We start from the raw sequence: 21,408 nt of genomic DNA on the forward strand, positions 1-21,408 counted from the left end.
GAGCCGAAACCAAGAGTCGGGTGCTCAACCGGCCGAACCACCCAGGCGCCCCTCTTTTTCACTTTTAACCCTTTTAGAAATTACATTTCCTGTAACAGCCCCTACGTTTTGAAACATTCTGCGCGTGTCTTTTCAATCTGTTGACAACATTGGGGGAAGAGTTGAATTCCTTCCTTCATCCAAAGCATCATGCTTGCCTGCCGTTAAAATGGAGTTCCGGAATCTCAAACTAGCGGAATAAGAGAATGTGGCAACCTGGGGAGCGTCACCACAAAATACCTCTGTTGAGAATCTCAGGGCTCTTGAGGTTGATAGTAGTTACAGCAGCCTGACTCCCCCTGATAAAAACATAATGGTCGTATCTAAGGAAGTGCCACCCTGGGTTGACGGAAATCAAAATCCCTTTAAGGCGAAACTCTGTCAGGGTTTCCTTTAAATGTTCGACGGGCACGGAGGCACAGGTTACCCACAGCATACTAAATAGACGCCTTGTTCTTCAAGCCACTTTGCTTTCTGCCCCCCACACTATTTCTTCCGCCCCTTTTCTGAATCAAAAATTAATTTGTGGTCTTCCAGCGTTTCATCTTCCGTAGTATTTCCTTGTATCTTTTGGGCAATATGTTGGCTTTGGAGCCTTTGTCTGCAAATGTTGCTCCTTAATGCTCCTTTTATCTAAAGCATGCGAGCCACCGACTGAAATCCAGAAATACTTCAGTATCTGTCTGCCTGCCACCTCTGTGTTGTGGACTCTTAGACTTGTCCCTGATATTGTCTCTCTAAGATACAGTGGCCTGAAATGTCTCATTTAACTTCCGTTTACAGAGAAGTTTCTAATTCGGATTAATAAGGGAACTTGCCTTTTCGGCCAAGGCTTCTGCAGTTCTGTTCCTGGTGACCACGAAATCTCCTTGAATAGCTTGAGGGAGACAAATGATTGATGGGGGCGGGGCAGGTGGGCATCTGTTCTCCCGGGTCTAGATGCGTGCCTCCCGGAAAGGTGGACAGGACTCCACCCACAGCTGGAGAAGGCTGAGCCCCTTGGGGGTCTGGGCTTTAGGTGGGTGGCCAGTGCGGGAGAGAAACGAGACTCTGGAAGTGTTTCGGGGTGTGGAGTACTCTGCTGGCAGTGCTTCTGGTCACTTCCTTGCTTGCAGGTCCTGATTCAGGGAGCATGGTTCAAAGGCAGAGCAGACTCTCGTAACCAGACAGGCACATTCGAGTGCCAGGCAAGAGCTGGGTGCTGAGAGAATGAGCGGTGCAAGGCATGTTGGGAGAAAGCTCTGGAATGAGAGCTGCCACAGCAGGTGACCGCAGAGCCTTGGGGAATTGCAGTGGGTGCCCCGCGTGCCCTTGGACATAAATCAGGACGAGAGATCAAGAGATGTGTAACTGAAGAGGAGAACCAGAGCAGAGTTGCATGTGCTTTCCCTAACTTGTCTTTGCAGTAACTTTTTCTTCTCTTTCAAGATCCGTGGGGCTTGTCGGTCAGGAAGCCAGTTGCGTTGGTCTTTCCATTTTGGGGTTTGGCAAAAAGGGTCCAAGAGGTGAGACTGTCATAAAGCCTTCTTGGGCTCTCTGGCCGGTGGCCTTCCTTCCGCTGTGCTTTTTTCTTTTCGTTTCTGGTTCTTTCCTTTTTTTTTCCTTCCAGAGATGCCTTCAGACTCCCGGTGTTCCTCTCTCTCCACCTTGTTGTTTCTGTCTCTTACACCTTCTTTCCTGATAACCTACTGCTTCTGGTGAAAGTGTGCCCCACATAAGTCACCTTCCTTTGTGTTGTGGTTAAAAGCCAAGATGGAAACGTGCTGAGTCCTCCAGCAGATAGTGTATTGTGGGGAAAAAAAGAAAAACTAGCTTTGTAGAATATTTCAGGTGGGTGGACTTCTTTCGTTGTTGTTACAACTGTCCAAATAGAGCTTTTGGGTGGCAGATTCTCCCTAACGAAAGCAGTTAGACACGAACATCCTCGCTTTCCGTTTTAAACGTGCCTTATGTTGTCTCCAAGTTTGTAAATATTAAGCTTACTCTATTTTGGGAAACCCTTGTAGGTTTACTGAGTGTAGGAGGCATGGATTCACTGTGTTGCAGGAAGAGGGACAGGTGCTGTCATCTGTCACCGGCCTCTGGATAGAGCGGCCTCCCAGCCCCGGCATGGGGACCGCAGCTCTCAGCACTCCAGGCAAGGCTTAACCCAGGGCCAAGGACGGATTAGAAGAGTTTCACAGTCAGACCTTAAAGCCCACGGTTAAATCCTCTGTTGCTTTCTTTCTGCCTCTCGTTGGTCTAAAACACGTATAGCTGTTTTCTCTCTTTCCCGTGTGCTTCTGTCTACCGCGGTGTGTCGTGTAAGGAGCGGAGGCATGTGTCAGAGCCTGTTTCGAGGACCGGAGATGCCATTTGGTGGACCACCCTCCGCTTTCCTGTTCTCTTCTGTTGTATCACCTTTGAAGATCTCCGGCTACTTGGCTTGATGGTCTGTCAGCAGGTGCCTGATAATATTTGTTCCCAGTTGTCGTTTCACTTGGATGTCCTGGTCTGTTCTCGACCATCTATCCTAGAGCCTTCTTGACTCACTTGCTGTAGGTGTGCCCTATTTCCTCACCCGTCAAACACCATCGATAGCAAAACACACCATTATCCTCCGTGCTGCTGAGAAGGAAGAGCTGCCAATGAAATCTGACACACCACTGAGCGGGGGACAGGCCGGTGTCCGAGACGTGGCGTTGCGGAACAGGAGTTGATGAAATATGGTTTAGACTTGCATCTTGTTTCAGGACATGATCGTGAGAGTCTGTCTTTCAGTAGAGTAACGTGGCCGACTTCTTTCTTTCAACTGGTGTTTTTCTGTTGGTGTCCTTTATGCTTTTCATTTTTCTGCTTCCGTGTCGCCTTCTTGTTTTCTCTCTCTCTTGCTACATAGTCTGCTTCCTTGACTCATCGCCTGCGGCGTTTTGGGAAAAGTACGTATATAAATCCTAGTAGCGGTTACAGTACATTTTTCAGGAGCATTCTTCAAGCTATATTTTTTTTCTCCCTTTTTCTTTTGCTCATTTGTTTCTTCAGTTCAACATAGGAGTGGCATCATATGGTATTTGTCTTTCTCTGACTGACTCATTTTGCTTAGCAGAATACATTCCAGCCCCATCCGTGTCATCACAAATGACAAGATTCCATTCTTTTTTATGGATGAATAACACACACACACACCACACCTTCTTTATCCATTTATCAGTTGGTGGACACTTAGGCTGTTTCCATAATTTGGCTACTCGAGACAGTGCTGCTATAAACATAGGCTTAGCCTATACTTTTCTAATCCTCAGAGTCAAGAATGACACCTCTTTTTGACTCTCGTTTAGTTGTAAGCCACCTACTTCCAATTTCCTATTTCTCTGCTATACTCTTCCCAATTTTTGATAATATAACGTGGTGGGAGGTGTTGTTAATATTTTAATACTAATTCAGTACTTCATGTGGTAACGGTCAAATCTTTTTAAAAAATAATGCTGACTCAACATTCCGTTATGTAACCATGTTTAGAAAAATTACTTCAGTTTACTTCCAGGGCTGGGACTAGGGTGAGCTGAGTGAGGTACTCAGCTTGAGCACACACTTAAAGGGTGCGGACGTAATTAAGATAAATGATGTTGTTTCCTTAAAAAAATTTTTTAACGTTTATTTATTTTTGAGAGACGGAGCGAGAAAGCATGAGCAGCAGGGAGGGGCAGAAAGAGTGAGAGAGAGAGACAGAGAATCCGAAGCGGGCTCCAGGCTCCGAGCTGTCAGCGCAGAGCCCAACGCGGGGCTCGAACCCACAAACCGTGAGATCATGACCTGGGCCAAAGTGGACGCTCAACTGACTGAGCCACCCAGGTGCCCCGATAAATGATGTTTTAATGAAATGTTTTTAAACCAAAATTAATGCAAAAATAATGAAGGATGAGCAAAATATCAAAATTTTAAATTAAAGACAGGATTCAGCACAGTGAGGCAAGGGAGTCTTATGAGACTTTTCTTTCTTTTCATTTACTTTGGTTCAAAAATATTGTGTGAAAATGTCATTTATCTCGATTACTGAGTGTCTTGGTGCCACTTTAAAATTTACACCCCGGCGGCGGGGGGGTGGGGGGGGGAGATGTCCTTTTTACCTCCCCTCATGCCAGTTCTGCTCAGCTGTGTGTTTAACTGGGCTCATTGCACACTACCAGTCCAAAAGGACTTTTCTAGTCTCCAGCTCCTAATTGTGCTTCTGTTCATCATATACTGGTACATGCCCGCAGGTCGTTTTGAACCCCCAGAAGGTGGAAACTTTTGAGTCTCTCTAGTGCTATGGGAAAACCTGCACTGTATAGAGTTTAAGAGTCTGGGCTCTAGAACCAGGCTGTCTGGGTCGTAATCTTGACTTTACCACCTACTGGCTATTTGCACCTCTGTTTCTTAATCTGTCAAATGGGCATAATAGTAAGACTTACTACCTCATGGGTCGTTTTTAGGATTAGATGAGTTAACACATATAAGGTGTATACACTAGTCCTTGGCACTTCGCAAGAGCTCAGTAAATGTTGACTTTTTTTAGCAGAGGGAAGGTAAGTTAGCTCCAGACATCATGGTCCCCTGGCCCCTGACCCCACCCCAAATCTGTAGACTTGTATTTGCACCTTCTGACAGTATTGTAGCAAAATTCATAACTCTTGTTTTCCTTTAAGGCAAGTCCAACTTTTCTGCCTTAAATGATTGGAAAAATATTCCCTTGATTTTTGTTATTCAAAAATATTGCCGAGTTTCATGAGCTAGGCATTCATTATACTCTACTTTCCTATGAGTTGGACATTTCAGCGATGAAAAGCCTAAAAAAAGATTGCCGGGCTGTGCCTACATGTGTCTTTTCCCGTTGACTTTGATGGAATGTGGTAGACCATATCGTCAGCACCCACGGCTCTGTCTTCAGCTCAGGCTGTTTCTTTTCTTTTCTTTCTTTTTTTTACATTTATTTATTTTTGAGAGACAGAGTGTGAGCGGGGGAGAGACAGAGAGAGAGAGGGAGACACAGAATCTGAAGCAGGCTCCAGGCTCTGGGCTGTCAGCACACAGCCCGACGTGGGGGCTCGAACCTGTGAACCGTGAGATCGTGACCTGAGCCGAAGTCGGACGCTCAACCGACTGAGCCACCCAGGCGCCCCAGCTCAGGCTGTTTCTTTTCTGCTGTCATCACTTGCTGTTTCCGTTCCATTGACCGGATCTCTGTCCATCAGGATCTCTTGGATCTCTGTTGTGCATCTTTGGGATTCTCTTCTGTCTCACTGTTGCCTTGCTGCTCTTTGCAGCTGTACCTGGGGGAGCTTCCTTGTCTCCACATATTACATTTGACTTTCTATGGTGTTGATTCTTCTTCCCAGTTTCAGTGTTAATTTTAACTCTACTAATGCTGATTCACTTTCCTCATAATTCCTTAGTGCATCTATCTCCTTTTTCACTTCAGTCTGTTTTCTCCTCCAGCTTTCTGGTCTTGTTTCCTAGAGGCTCCTTTGTTCTGTGTCGTACTGATGAGACGCCTTTCCCGATGTTTTCTCTGATGCCTTACGTTAGGAATTGCAGAGAGGTGCTTCCTTCCTCTAAGCCTTCCGAGGATACCATTTCTTTTCCCCAGCTCGGTACAATCCTTTTCATTTATTCTGTGTTAGAATTTTCCTCCTTCGTCCTGAAATGAAGCAGGCCTATCCAGACTCCTAAACTAAGTGATCATTTATTGGAGCACCCGGGTTAGTACTGACTCACTGGTTCTTTGTGCTGAATCCATAGAGTATACAAAAAACTACATTCCCCAGCATGCATTGCTACCTTTGTTCGTCCAGTCCTGGCCTTTGTCTATCCCAGGATGCAGTGTGTCACTGCCTGTGAGACTGGGCTTCCCTCCCCATTATCTCCTGGGTTATCACCTCTGAATGATGGTGATAGGGAGGTGAGGGAGGGACAGAGTTGAGGTGTGGGAAAATGAAGGGAGCATTGTCTTGATTGCCTTTTTAAGATTTCCTAATTACTCTAGATGAAATTTACTACTTGTATAATTTTTTTTAATTTATTTTTTATTTTTTTATTTTTAAAATTTTAATCTTTATTTTTGAGAGAGAGAGAGAGAGAGAGAGAGAGAGAGAGACAGAGTGTGAGTGGGGGAGGGGTAGAGAGAGAGGGAGACACAGAATCCGAAGCAGGCTCCAGGCTCCGAGCTGTCAGCACAGAGCTCGACACGGGGCTTGAACTCACAAACTGCAAGATCATGACCTGAGCCGAAGTTGGACGCTCAACCGACTGAGCCACCCAGGAGCCCCTAATTTTTTTTTTTAAAGCACTCCTGTATTTATGAGCTAGTTGCCCAGTATTTAAGATCTGAATCCAGCTCTCAGTCCCTGAGAAGTAGTTGGTTGGCAAGACAGGCGTAAGAAGTCTCTTTCCTCCTTTCTCATGGCAGATTCTAGTGTCTTGAACTTTGGGTTGGTTTTCTTAGCCCAGCCCCATCTATCCCCATCCATCTTATTATTTATGGGGACTCCTCCCAAGTCTGGAGTTTTTTGGGTTTCTTTTTTGAGTTTATTTATTTTGAGAGAGACAGAGACAGTGAGAGAGAAGGCAAGAGAGGAGTAGGGACAGAGAGAGAGAAGGAGAGAGAAATCCAAGCAGTTTCCATACTGTCCGTGCAGAGCCTGACGTGGGGCTTGAACTCACAAACCATGAGATCATGACCTGAGCTGAGATCAAGAGTTGGATGCTTGACTGAGCCACCCAAGTGCCCCTAAAAATTTATTTTCTAAGTAATCTCTACACCCACCATGGGACTCATACTTAAAAACCAAGATCAAGAGTCACATGCTCCACTGACTGAGCCAGCCAGGCGCGCCTCACCTTTTTTCAAATGGCCTCGAGAACTGATATGCAGATACCATTTTGCCGTTAAAAAATGTGGAAAACACACATACTAAAAAATTTACCAATTTTAACTATTTTTAAGTATCTAGGCCAGCACAGTGTTGAATGCTTTCACATTGTTGTGTAACCAACCTCTAGAAAACTCTCCATCTTGTGAAACAAACCCCATACCCATTAAACACTAACTCCCCTTCCCCTTGCGACCACTGTCCATTCTACTTTCCGTCTCTCTTTTTGCCATTTCTCGTTTTTTTTTTTTTTTTTTAACTTTTAGGAGGTTGTGAAACTCACATTCCTTTTGAAATTTACTGTCTCTGAATATTCATTCATTTGGCACGTATTTATTGACCGCATGTTGTGTGTCAGACCATATTCTGGGTTTTGGGGACACAGCCACGAGCAGGGGCAATATTGTCTCTGCTTTCAGGTGCTGACATTTTAGGAAGGAGAGAAACACAGTAGACAAACAAATGAGCAGGGTGAGCTTAGATAGGGAGTTTAGATACGTGCTGTGAGGACAGTAAACTGACTGACGGGACCGGGGGTGCTTTGGGGATGGTGCTTTGGCTGGGGAGGTCCCAGGGGGCTTCTCTGAGCAAGTGATGTTTGAGTCAACCCCTGGATTTATGCAGGAGAGCTCTCCCCCAGGTAGAACTGGAGGGGGGGGCGGCGCGGGTTCTGAATGGGAGGAGCGCCAGGCGCGAAGGCTCTTGACCGTAACGAACTTGGCTCGCTTGAGGAATGGAAAAACTACCAGCCTGACTTGAGCCCAGTAAGCAATGAGGAGAAAATGAAATGAGACTGGGCAGTCTTGCAAGCCAAACAGCTAGATTATGTTCCAGTTGCCACGAGGAGCCACTTGAGGCTTTTAAGCCACAGCTATGTGATCGAACACCTGACAGTTAGAAAAAAAAAAAAAAATTCTGCATAAAACTATGCTTGTGTAGGATAATCCCGTACACAGCGACAGGCTCGCTGCACATATCCAGCTCTTTGATCTGCCTCTGTTACTTTGTTTCCATCAGCCAGAGTCTCCCCAGTGTTAAAAGCCTGGGATACTTGCAGGTTTTTCTTTGACTGACTGTAATGAAAAGGTTGACGGATATGATTACCTTACAGGTGGAACTCCTGAGACCCTGAGAGGTCGAGTTCTAGTGCACATAAGGCAGGATCCGCTTCAGCCCACCTTTTCTTCATCCCTAATACCTGCTCTTAGACCAAGAACATAGCCTCCAGAGGGAGGGTCAGCTGAGTTTGAGATCTTTTCTTATTCTAATGGTGGAATTGCCATTCTCAAGAGGAAAGGGAATTCCCTGCCATCACTCCTGTCCCCATTAGTAAGCATATATAGATAGTCTGTAATAATACCTGACTCGGAAATAAACAGTATGAGAGCTAAAAAAAAAAAAAAAAAAAAAAAAAGTCTTTGTTTTTCCCCCAAGAATTGAGGGAAGATTAGAAAAATGCTTTTGTTTTACGAGACTGGTATTTGTAAAACGTTTCTTGCTAGAGTGGAATGAACATGTGTCCTTAGGGGCTTCCTGACATTGGCAGAGGCGGGGGCACGTGATGCAGGCACCTTTTCAGAGCCGTGGTCATGATGTCAGTTGGCATTTGTTTTTTAATGTTTGCTTATTTTGAGAGAGAGAGCATGAGTCGGGGAGGGGCAAAGAGTGGGAGGAGAGAGAATCCCAAGCAGGCTCCACACTGTCAGGGTAGAGCCCAGTGAGGGGCTCGAACTCAGCGACTGTGAGATCGCGACCTGAACCGAAACCGGGAGTTGGACGCTTAACCAAGTGAGCCACCCAGGTGCCCCATCAGTTGGCATTTATGCCACAATGTGAGCAGCCCATTTCTGATCAAATTGGACTTGTTTTTCACTATAAATATATATTTTTAATTTTTTAAATAAAAAAAATTTTTTTTTAATTTTTGTTTTGACACAGAGAACATGAGCAGGGGAGAGACAGAAAGAGAGGCAGACGCAGAATCCGAAGCAGGGTCCGTCCGGGCTCTGAGCTGTCAGCACAGAGTCCGAGGCGGGGCTCGAACTCACAGACCGTGAGATCATGACCTGAGCGGAAGTCAGACACTTAGCTGACTGAGCCACCCAGGCACCCCTTTTTATAAATATTTTTTGAAGATTAAAAAAATTAAGAAAAACACCTTTAAGAAAATCTGGCTTTGGTGAATGCGCTTTTTTTCCCCCCCCGAAAGACGGGGAAAGAGCCAGCCTGTGGTGAATCTGGCATTGCCATTGTACAGATTCCAGTTTATAAATAGATCCAGATCTGCACGGCCCTTGGTACCTCATCCAAAACAGGCCCGCTGACATTGGCCACAGGCCACTTCCTGGGCCCCTTTCGGGTCAGCCTCCTTATACAGTGGGGCACGGGTCTCTGTTGAGCCGTAAATGCTTGCCTTGGAAAATCCTAGGCATCATCCCGGGTCTTTCTTTCAGAGAACATCCTGGGATGGCACGGGCCCAAGTCACATTCCACGGAGCAGCTGAGAAACGGGACGCTTGGCTCTTTGCCCGCGGCCAGCGCCAACGTAACCTGGGCGATTTTACCAAACTCCGCCGAAGACGAGCAGAGCCCGCAGCCAGAGCCAGAGGTAAGCGAGCCGTGCGTTCTCTCTCGGCACCTGCGTGGCTTGTGTTCTCGCTTGTCCCGAAACGTAGCAATCATATTTGTAACTTGCTCGTCTCTTTGTTTCAAGAGGAGCCAAATCATAAAACGGAAGCGTTGCCTGGAGAGGGAAAAGCGGGTCGGCGTGCGCCCGGCACGTCTGTTCTCGTGTCTGGCAGCTGCTGTGGGTGCGATGCGATCCGACCCACGAGGAATCTCCTGTTTGCATTGAAATGGGAGTCGTTTTAACTCCCAAGTGGGAGAAACTCAAACACGCCCATTCAAACGATGCCCGTTGACGCGATGGGAGCAGTTACAATATATTATGTCGCTCCCCTGAATAATGGCTTCTTCATGTGGTCCGTGCTAACCTAAGCGCCTGCCTCACACGCTCGAGCCCTGCATGCTCCAGAACCAGGCCAGGGTCCCCCCGGGGCGGTGGCTGGCACTCCCGGGCTTTGCGCTGCAGCCCGGTCCCCGCTGCAGGGGACAGCTGTCCTGCCTGGTCCGGGAGGGGCAGTCCCTGCAGATCCTCGCGACCGGCCGGGCTCTGGCAGGCTTCGTGGACTGTCACCTGCCCGCAGGACTCTCCCGACTGACCGTGCCCCTGAGTGGCGGCCGGAAGGAAGCCAGATGCAGCATTTCCTTTTGTTAATTTTACTTTGCGTCGCGAGGCAACTTTGTTGTTTGCGGCTTTGGATGCGCCCGTCCTATTGACGTGACCCTGTGACCTAGGCGGAGCCGTACTTGAACCGGGTGTGAGGGGTTCTTCTTCCTTCCAGATGAAAACACCGTAGCCTGAAAACTGTAGGGCATTCATAAAATCTGCTTTGGGAGGTTGAAAGCCCCAAGGCAGCTTCTTGGATCAAACGGTCTTGGTTGTCGACGGAGCATGTTTTTCCGGGGCACCTGGGTGGCTCAGTCGATTAGGGTCCGACTTCGGCTCAGGTCATGATCTCACGGTTGGTGAGTTCGAGCCCCTCATCGGGCTCTGTGCTGTCGGCTCAGAGCCTGGCGCCTGCTTCGGATTCTGCGTCTCCTCTTTTTCTGCCCCTCCTCCACTCACTCACGCTCGCGTGCGCTCTCTCTCTCTCTCTCTCTCTCAAAAATAAACATTAAAGAAAAAAATACCGTTTAGAAATGTTGTCCAAGCTTCACATGATTATATTCTGTGACAGGGACTTGGTAGCTTAGCTCTCCCAGAGGCAGGATCAGCCTGCCCACAGATATTTCATTAGCATCTATCAGGTGCCTTCGCAGGGCGTGAAATGAACGGGGGGCGTGAGATTCTTGAAAGCACTTGCCTCTCCCTGTACGATGAGAGTCCGGTTGATCAACTTGCAGCTGATGTGAAGGTGACTCAGAAGGTAAGTTGGTGGCAGCTGAGTAAATGGTAGGAGCCCTGCTGCCCTATTCTTCTGAGAGCCTTGGGTGGGGTCGCATGGGAGGGTTGAAAACTGCAGTACGCTTCATTTCCTCCTCAACAAACCTTTGGGGGGGGGGGGTCGCATCATAATAAATATATTTATATTTAAGGTCTTGCTCTAGGGAAAAATGAAAAGAGTAGGCGAGTAAGTTATTAGATATTTAGTAATAATTCTTTAGGTTCTCACTCCCAGCAGCATTCTTGGGCAAAACCTAACAGAAGCCATCACCTAATAAGCGTACTTACCAGGGCTGGTGACCTTGCCCGTCCTGTGAATCCATCGTTGTGTCTTCTGCTCTTCCCTGACAGTGCTCCCTCCAACCCTGATTCTTGAGAGGCCAGATCTGTCCTTTTTACCTAAAATGGTTGTCCGCTTTGCTGTACCGATCACTAGCCTCGGCAGAAGAGTGTATTGTTGTCCACAAGAAACAACCAGCTTCCCAATTCAACTTGTTAAAAATACTTTGAGGGAGAAGAAGTAGGGAGAACTTTTTCCCCCTCAAGTTAGGAACATCTTTAATTTCTGGTTGTCGTATTACGTTTACTCCAGTCCGAGCAGCCTAAGGTGTTGTTGGGTATGTCCCTACAGCAGCGAGGACTTATGGGGGGCGGGGGTGATGGCAGCATGATGGTGTTTTGATGGTTTTCTGAGACGGGATCGGTTAGAGACTCCTCTCATTTTTTTCCCCCGAGCTACAGCTCTGGTAGATGAGTCTCACAGCCCGAAAACGGTCATTTTCTATTTTTATTTTGTCCTCTGTCACTTTTTTTTTTGTCTTAAGAATTGAAGAAGCTAGCAATATCCACCCAAAAGTTTTCCTGTCAGAAAAAAGGAAAGTGTTTCCGTTGCCTCCCTTTTGTACAATTTGGAGAACTAACCCAAGAAGAAATGAAGTGAAATTCCTTATGAGAAGCTTCCTTAACCCTTTGATACAGAGAGTAGAGTTACTATGTGAGTCACTGCCGGGGAACTCAGGATTGTATTAACTCAGTCCAGTTCTCACTGGGCACAGACTGGCTGTCCTACCATTCAGTTCAACTCTTGACATTATCCACCTGGGCGGAGTGTCAGATCCCACAGGTTAAGGGCTCAGCCCCCCAGGACTCTCCCATCCCCCCTCCCCCCACCGCTCCAGCCGATGACAAGTCCAGGCCACCCGTGCTTCTGCCCAACCGGCTGTAGGTCAGAAGTTCCCACAAACCCCAGCGTGAGTTTGGATCATTTGCTAGCACAGCTCACAGAACTCAAGAGAACTGTTTACCAGTTTATTATATACAAGGTTGTAATTCGGGACCAGATGGAAGAGGTGTATGGGGAAGGCTCATGAGTTTCCATGCCCTCCCCAGCCACCTCCATGTGTTCACCAACCTGGAAGCTTCTGAACCCTATTCTTTTGGGGTTTTATGGAAGCTTTATTATGTAGGGATTGATTAAATCGTTCGTGACTGAACTCAACCTCTGGCCCCTCTCCCTTCCCTGGATGTCAGGGGGTGGGACTGAAAGTTCTGCCCCTCTAATCAGTTTTAGTTCCCCCAGGAAACTGTGTCCTTCCTTAGGTTACCTAGGGGCTTCTAAAAGTCATTCATTAACATAACAAAAGACACCTTTCTTTCTCGCCCCACTCTCCTCACCCCTTCATCCCTTGGAATTATCAGAGTTTTAAGAGCTCTGTGCCCAGAATGGGGACAGACACTCTTTCTTATTATGAAAGTGTTATACTCCCCTCCCCTATTCTGGCTTTCCTGTAAAACAACTTATAGATACCTGGAAAATTAATGCATTTTCAAGCTTAGTCTGTTCAATTCCCAGCAGAATAAAACTGAAAGACCAGTGTGTATTTAATATATGAGTTAGAGTAGAACTGTGGTTCTCCTCTACTAAAATTTTATTCTGCTGGGGCTAGAACTAACTGCATGTGAAAATGAAATATTCGTCCATAATGAAATGAGTTAGGATCTTGGTTTTACCCATTAGCAGACGATTTTTCAACTCCCTTCGCACCGTTTGAAATTGAAATTTAGAAAAAGGTTTTTGTTGTGCTGTCTTGGGAAAGAATACCTTGTAGTAGGGTAAGGGAGAACAGTGATGGGGAGATACCGGGATTGACGCTCTCGGCCCTCCTGATGGGAAACCTAACAACGGCATGTCCCGGAATTTTGTACGGCTAGGTGTCGGAATGCATGATCGGCTTCATAAATGAACTTGTGTGAGACTTGGAAGCCTGAGAGGAAACCAAGTTCCTTGTGCTGGTGCTGCTGGTGGGCAAGTCATGGGGGTGTGTGTGTCCCAAGGCAGTTGCAGGGGCCAGACGCATTGTCCGAGGGCCTCAGGCCCACCTGCTTGGGCTGGAGAGGCTGTTGGGGTGGCAGCCGCGGCCACTTCCCACCATCGGGACCTTGGCTTACCTACCGCCTACCATGGTGTGTCCTTGAAATAAAAGTTGAAGGGGTCTTTGCTCTTCCACTCCTCTCAGAGATTCTGTAAGCACCTAATTCCCATATCTAATCCCTTTCTGATTGAAATACCTGGTGTGGTTTCTGTTTCCTGCTGCGGATCAAGACCAGTCAGTTGCACTTGGGGATCAGAAAGCAGAGGGTGACATGGAGACAGTCGTGTGTGTGACCCTGTGGACCTACCTTTCTGGAGGGACAGAACTTTCATTTTTTTTTTTTTTTCATTTTTTTTTTTTAACGTTTATTTATTTTTGAGACAGAGAGAGACAGAGCATGAACAGGGGAGGGTCAGAGAGAGAGGGAGACACGGAATCGGAAGCAGGCTCCAGGCTCTGAGCCATCAGCCCAGAGCCCGACGCGGGGCTCGAACTCGCGGACCGCGACCTGAGCTGAAGTCGGACGCTTAACTGAGCCACCCAGGCGCCCCAGAACCTTCATTTTTTTAAAAGTTAGTTTTATTGAGGCGTAATTCATAAATAGTAAAACCCACCCCTTTTTGAAATAGTTTTGAGAGAGAGAGAGAGAGAGAGCGTGCGAGCAGCGGAGGGGCAGAGAGGGAGATCAGAAGTGGGTTCTGTGCCGACAGCAGACAGCTGGACACAGGGCTTGAACCTATGAACCGTGAGATCATGACCTGAGCCGAAGTCGGATGCTTAATGACTGAGCCACCCTGGGGCCCCATAGCCACCCTTCTAAAATGCAGTTTTGTCACTTTTAAAGAATTAAAACACAGAGTAGCTCTATCACTTGACAAAATTCCCTTGTGTTTCTTCATAGTTAGCCCCTCCCCCTAGCCCTGGACAGTCATCTGTTTTCTGTCCAGGTAGCTTTGCCTTTTCCGGAAATCCACAGAAATGAAATCATACGGTGTGTGTCCCCTTTTGGTCTGGCTTCTTTTGTTTCGCGTAATGCATTTGAGAGCCGTGCACGTTGGCGTGTTAATCAGGGCTTCCCGCCTTCTTCCTGGTGACTTGTATCCATTGGATTCAGAGTTGGTTTCCCCACTCACCAATCGAAGAACATTTGGTAAACTTAACTTAAATCCCCCACGGATAAACTAGAAACAGGGAAGCATGTGTTAATCATTTAAGGCAGATATTTGGTGTCCGGATACCTACCCTTGGCCAGGAGGGAGGAGGTGGAGAATCGGTACTACTAATCTCTTTCTCGGAGACCCTGGGCAGAGGTATTTAAGCTAGTGCCTCAAGAGCCCGCTGTCAGTTGCTGTGCACCCCTGCGTTGACTGTTCCTGTACAGACATTGCCTGGTTAATTGTCTGAACTTCAGGGCAACAAAGCTGTCAAGAGACCACACACCCTACATCCCCCCAAATCTAGCAGGTTCAACAAGACTTCTTTTTCTTTCTTTCTCACATTTATTTATTTTTGAGAGAGAGAGAGAGAGAGAGAGAGAGAGAGAGTGAGTGGGGGAGGGGGAGAGAGAGAGAGAGAGAGGGAGGCACAGAATCCGAAGCAGGCTCCAGGCTCCGAGCCGTCAGCCCAGAGCCCGACGTGGGGCTCGAACCCGTGAACTGCAGGAACTACAAGATCGTGACCTGAGCCGAAGTCGGATGCTTAACTGATTGAGCCACCAGGTGCCCCCCGCCTTTTTTTTTTTTTTTTTTAAACAGAAAGACTTCTTCTAATGTCCCTAAGTACTGAGCATTTAGCCAAATGGGCTTTGGTTAGAAAATTGCAAAATTGAATTTTTAAGTAAGCACATCATAATCTCTCCCCCACTTCCCCAAGGGAGGGGAGGAAATTGTTTTACAAATGAAGGAAGGAGACAGATATAAAAGATTTCGCTGAATTTTGCCTCAAGAAGAATTTCCATGCCCTTGGTGGATTCGTCATTTCAGCACTGAACTTTTGAACCACCTAACAACACAGAATGCTGTGAATTTGAAATCGTCTGACATTCAAGTTGAAGCCTGGCCAGTATAATCCCCTCAACCCAGTTTTATCATCTCCTGATTCTTCACCTCCATGATACATAAATGTATAGGTATTTATGACTAAGGGTATGTATCAGGCACGGGATGGTGATGGATTTGGGAAGAGAAGGTAATAGATTGTTTTGATCCTTTGGATAATTAACACAAATGTTCAGTCTTACGTGTTTGTTCAAAATATGTGACACCCATTTATTTGATTCCAACCATTTAATGAAGGAGTGAGACATTTATCACTGACTTCTGGCAATTGAAAATCACTTTATTGAATTCTGAATTTGATTTCAAATGGTCGCTACACGGGAAATATTGTTGATCACATTTGTTAGAATTTGTTACAAGGGAGTTCATGGGGAAAACGATCTCCTCCCCTCCCCACCCCACTCCCCATCCTATCACCAGTTTGATCGCATCTCCTTCCCAGATCCTGTAGAACACCTCTTTTTTCTAAATCTTTTCTTTGAATCACTAAATCTTAGAGTAGTCATTAGGGGTCAGATGGCTGCTCTCCAAAATGGAGTGACTGACTAACTGGCCAAAAGTCTACAAAACTGGCCCATGGGAGACAAGATTGGTATCTGGACTTCCTCTCTCCCAAGCCAATACCTTTCCTCCACACCAGACCATCTCCTGTATCTGGTAGGATTCTTTTCAGTTACAATAGCAGAGACTCGAACAACTAGTGGCTCAAGCAGTAAATAAAATCTTCTCACAGAATAAGAAGTCTGCCAGTCAATACTTCCAGGTTTGATGGCCTCAAAGGCACAGGCTTCTGAAAAAACAGTAGGGAGGTTCCTGAAAAAATTAAAACGAGAACTACTGTATGATTCAGTCATCTCACTTTTGTGTATTTATCTAAGAGAATCTCTCAAAGAGATGATTATTGTAATTCAGAATAGCCAACAGGCAGAAACGACCCTAAATGATCATCCGTGGATGAATGAGTACAGAAAACGTGGTTACACAATGGATTTGCATTCAGGCTTTAAAAAGAGTGAAATCTTGTCATTGGCTGCGACATGGGTGAACCTTGAGCGCATGATGCTGAGTGAAGTAAACTGGTCATGATTGCATTTACATGAGGTATCTAAGTATTCAAAGTCAAACAGAAAGTAGACTGTTGGTTGCCAGGGTCAGGGAGGTGGTAGAGAGGGAGAATTGAGGCGATGCTGTTCAAAGAGTTTAAAGCTTCAGTCACGCAAGGTGGAAATGTTCTAGAGATCTGTGCAACAGTGTGCATGTAGCTAATACCTATACACCTAAAAATTTATCAAGTGGGTACATTTCAGGTGTTTTTATCATGTAAAAACTGATTATTTCTGCTTAAAAGGGTGTGTGTGTGCGTGTGTGTATGGATGGATTTCTTCTCTTCTTCTTACTATTGGCTTTTTATCCTTAGGCGTGTCACTTCCTGATTGCTGCATGACAACTACAGTCCCCAGCATTACATCCTCACAACAGTATCCTTTAGAATGTAGGAAGAGATGGGGGGGCTCTTCTAAAGACTCTTACTCTTTTCCAAGACTCTTGATGTGGGAAGGGCAGCCCCCCGCCGCTGGTCCCCATACACTCTTTCCATTATATGGTAGCCAGAACTGGATCACGTGCCCACGCCAAGACCTAGAACACATTGTTGGTAACTGGATTTCTAGAACTACTTCAAAGCAATCATGAGTCTGCCTCTGTGGCTGTGGAAGAGTGTGCCTTCCCTGAGTCAAAGGATCTCGAGTCCTAGAGATCTCAAAATTGGATCCGTTAAGCAAGGTTGGAAGAGGAATCTGCCTTTGGGCAGTAACCGATGGCGTCTGCTGGATCCCTAAATGTGCCCCGAGCAGCTTTTCTTCATGCAGAAATCATCTTCAGCTTCCCTAGGACTTTTCTAACCCGGCCATGTCATCTTGGAGACCAGATTCTTTGAAGGTAGACCCCACCTCTGGTGCCTCTTTGAAGATTCCAAAACAGTTAGGAAAGTACTGTGCACATAGTAGACCTTTTATAAATATTTGCCGAAGGAATGTGAATGATAAGGTCCATTTGTACTGTTCGTAACTAAAGGGCATGCTTCTCCCTTGTTCTCAGTTCCAGGCCTCGCTCTTCCTGGTGGTTCTGGAAGCCCCGGTAGAAGTAAGTTTAACTTATCGAGTGGCATATGAGTTACGTAGGCTGCCGTGACAAAAGATTCATTATTGGCCCGTGTCCCGGACCTTTCCAGGCAGAAGGCTCTCCTCGTTGGTCCGTTTCTAGCCATTGGCGTTGACCACCTATGCAAAAGGTACTAGATGGTGGTAGTTGTATGTGGGACCCTTGTTATAGCCACTGAAGACAGTTTTAGGTCCTGACATGAGGAGTGCACAGTGGCTTGATCATCTGGGTGTTTTTTCTTCTGCTCTTCTGGCTAATCCATTGGGCAAATGTAGAAGATTGCTATCTGACCCTCAGGACGTTAAAAAATCAGAAGGATTCAGGTCGTTACTTACCTTTGCAGACACACTTCTCCCAAGTTTGCTCTGTGTCTGAGTATACTAAGACAGTAACTGTTCATCTACTCAGTTATTTGTTTATTCGTCAAACATGGAGTTACTATGTGTTGGACATTGAACGGAGAACTCCTTAGTTCAGAAGATTTTTATAACCCAGTACTATAAACTGAATCGTGCCTACCTCCCCTTGCAAGTTCATATGTTGAAGCCCCAACCCCCATGTGACGTATCAGGGAGATAGTGTCTTTGGGAGGCAGCTAAGGTTAGGTGAGGTCATAAGGGTGGGGCTCTAATCCAGCACCCTAATCCAATAGGACTGTAGTCTTGTAAGAAAAGGAAGAGAAGGAGACCCCTTTCTCTGCCCTGTGGAGACAGAGTGAGAAGGCGGCTTTCTGCAAACCAGGAAGAGCCCTCTCACCAGAACCCAACCATGTTGGTACCCTGATCTCAGTCGTCCAGCCTCCAGAACTCCGAGGAAAATAAATTCTCAGGCACCTGGGTGGCTCCGCTGGTCAAGCGTCTGACTCTTGGTTTCGACTCAGATCATGATCTCACGGTTCGAGAGTTCAAGCCTTGCATCAGGCTCTGTGCTGACAGCACAGAACCTGCTTGGGATTCTCTCTCTCTCCCTCTCTCTGCCCCTCCCACTCTCCCTCCCCCGCTTCTCTCAAAGTAACTCAATAAACTTCTGGGAAAAAAACTCTCTTGTCTAAACCGTCTTGTTCATGGCATTTTGTTATGGCAACCTGAGCTAAGATTCTCAGCTTCTTAACAACTTGCATAATTCACAATACTTAGGATTTGTTTTATATTTTGAGATTAGAAGCAGAAGAGATGGTGTTTAGGCAAGTGATGTTTCCAGGAAGTGATGTTTCCAGGTTAGTTATGCCAAGACTATGTAGGTCCTGGGGTATGTGGCCACAAATCTGCCTGTGGCTCGTAGCAGTCAAAATGACGATCTCTGAGGGGCGCCTGGGTGGCTCAGTCAGTTGAGCGTCCGGCTTCGGCTCGGGTCAGGATCTCGCAGTTTGTGAGTTCGAGCCCCGCGTCGGGCTCTGTGCTGACAGCTCGGAGCCTGGAGCCTGTTTCGGATTCTGTGTCTCCCTCTCTCTGCCCCTTCCCCGCTCGTGCTCTGTCTCACTCTGTCTCTCAAAAATGAATAAACGTTAAAAAAAAAAAAAGTTGACGATCTCTGAGATGCCATGAAAGACGAATACGTGTTTCTGTGATATTCTAGTATGTTGTTCCTTCCGTGGCTAAGAGTGCCTTTTTTCTTGCCAAAAAAAAAAAAAAAAAAAAAAAAACACCTCACATTTTTTTTTTGCCCTTTTTTCTTCTTTTAACAAACCAACAACTATAACCATCACGCACTGACCTGAGCCCCGTGTGCATTTTTCAAGGTCTCCTCGAGCTTGGTTTCCGGTGGCATTAATGAGCTCTCCTACTACAAGGCATGATGGTGTAATTTCCTCCGCAGCTTTGGGGGATTCATTTCAGCGTATGCTACTTTTTCAAGGACTTTTTCATCCTTCCATCCTACTTCTTCCTCTTCCTCTCTCGCTTTTTGTGGGTGATACTAAAGTTTTGTTTTCTTGACTGGGTGTTGCTTTTGTAAGAGAGGGGTGGACTATAGTGGAAGGTCTCAAATCTACCTTCTTGGGGGCCTGTAGGGTATGTCTCAGGACTTTCATTGGGTTTCAACACTGGAATCAACAGGTCTTTGGGGGTAGCCTTAGGAGTGGTCACCATGTTACCTCCCTTCTCTCCCCTCCCCCCCCCCCCCCCCCCAGCCAGTGTGGCTTTGTGACATAAACACAAAGGGAGGTAGCCGCCTTGGATTTGACAATTGTGAGCTGGAGCCATATGAAGAAAATCAGCACCAAGTGGTATACTCTGTTCTACCCCGCAGCAGTACTCGAAGGATCCAGTGCTTTGAACCTGGTGAATGAATGGTTTTAAAACACTGCAGTGTTGAGTATGGGTTTTCCCGCCTCTTCCTCCTCCTCTCTCTGCCTCCTTCTCATTGCTCTTGCCACGAAGGGAGGAAGTCAGATCTGAACCAGAGGTGAAGAGTTGAAGAGTTTGTAATGATGTGGTAGGGTATTTTTTTAGTATTCTGGTTTTGGGGGTGTTTTTTTCTCTGCTTATGAACGTGGGCCCCACGTTTCACAACCCCTTGCCAGCCTCCTCCCATGAAATTATACCAGGAGAAACGAGTTTTCACCGTCTGCCTGGCTTACATTTTTATTTGCCCACAATGAATAACTATTCTCGAGGTGATTTATATGCTGCCCTGGGATGACGTTCACTTTCCTGAGATGGAAAGTCGGCGCTCAGAGATTTATGATCTTGGGGAAAGAATGTTATGGAAGAAAAGAGTACAGTCTTTTCTCACATGTACTCTGGGCTCTGCCCGCATTCATCAATGAGGTCTGTATCCCTTTTGCAATTTGAATTGAGTTTTGTGGCTGGCTCGTGGGCCTGTGCAGTGCAGGGGCATACTGGGTGCTAAATCAAGATTGTGGATTCTCAAATTTGGAGTGAGGAAGATAGGCATGAGCAACTGGGCAGGCGGAACGTCGATTGTGTGTGCACCAGTAAGAGAGCTGTAGCACCAGGTCCCCGTAGCGACTTTCAGACTCTGTGGATACAGGAACACCGCTTCTCTAACGCTTGAGTATACTTCACCAGTGGCTAGGTGGCTGCCCGTCTTGTCTCCAGTCACCTCAGGACCGTAGCTGTCCTTGGCCCCTGAAGATACTGAAGCGACAAGGGCCACAAGGTGGCTCCTGTGGGGTGACAAGTGCGGTCAGGTGTCATGTGACGCCCCGACACCACCATCTTCTTTCTCCTGTTGGAGGGCACCCCCATCCCTCCCCTTTTCTCTGTCATTCCCCCCACCCGCTCTGTACCCAGCTAAGCGGACGCTGGACTGTCCTCATGCCACATGTGGCTGTCTCCGTTGGCCACGATAATCCCAGCAGGTGACCTCGTTGTGAATAAGTAAAGGAAGTGTGGCGGAAATACGGGCACATGGAAGGAAAGGGAACTGTAACTTTTTCGGAAATGGAATTCACCATACTGGAGAACCGTGTAGCCTTAATAGGCGCTCTTCAGCGGGTCCCACGTCACTGTTCACAATTTTTTCCGATCTCCTCAGGGTTTCTTTCCTTTCAAAAGAATTAAGAATGTATGTAACCTTGTTTCTTAGAGTTATTTTATTTTTTTTAATGTTTATTTTTTGAAGGAGAGAGAGACAGAGCGTGAGCGGGGGAGGGGCAGAGAGAGAGGGAGACACAGAATCCGAAGCAGGCTCCAGGCTCTGAGCCATCAGCACAGAGCCCGACGCGGGGCTCGAACTCACAAACTGCGAGATCATGACCTGAGCCGAAGTCGGCCGCTCAACCGACTGAGCCACTCAGACGCCCCTCTTAGAGTTGTTTCAAAATTTGTAGTGCAAAAGTATTAAATCTCCACTCGTTCTAGCGAATGAATGTAGAGTACTTAAGCCACATCATGAGTTTCAAGAAGCTTTGTGGGTCACTCCAG

The 21,408-nt window shown here is 46.7% G+C and overlaps 1 protein-coding gene across 1 annotated transcript in view; it reads left to right on the plus strand.

Moving 5' to 3' along the window:
- OSBPL10 (oxysterol binding protein like 10) overlaps positions 1 to 21,408 on the plus strand; it is a 312,708-nt gene that overhangs the window by 235,357 nt on the left and 55,943 nt on the right. Inside the window, exon 6 of the mRNA XM_030329413.1 lies at positions 9,380 to 9,534. Within this exon, the coding sequence (XP_030185273.1) occupies positions 9,380 to 9,534 (155 nt within the window). The remainder of the gene's footprint in view (positions 1 to 9,379; positions 9,535 to 21,408) is intronic.

This window comes from Lynx canadensis, chromosome C2, assembly GCF_007474595.2.
Source record: "Lynx canadensis isolate LIC74 chromosome C2, mLynCan4.pri.v2, whole genome shotgun sequence".
Lineage (NCBI taxonomy): Eukaryota > Metazoa > Chordata > Mammalia > Carnivora > Felidae > Lynx > Lynx canadensis.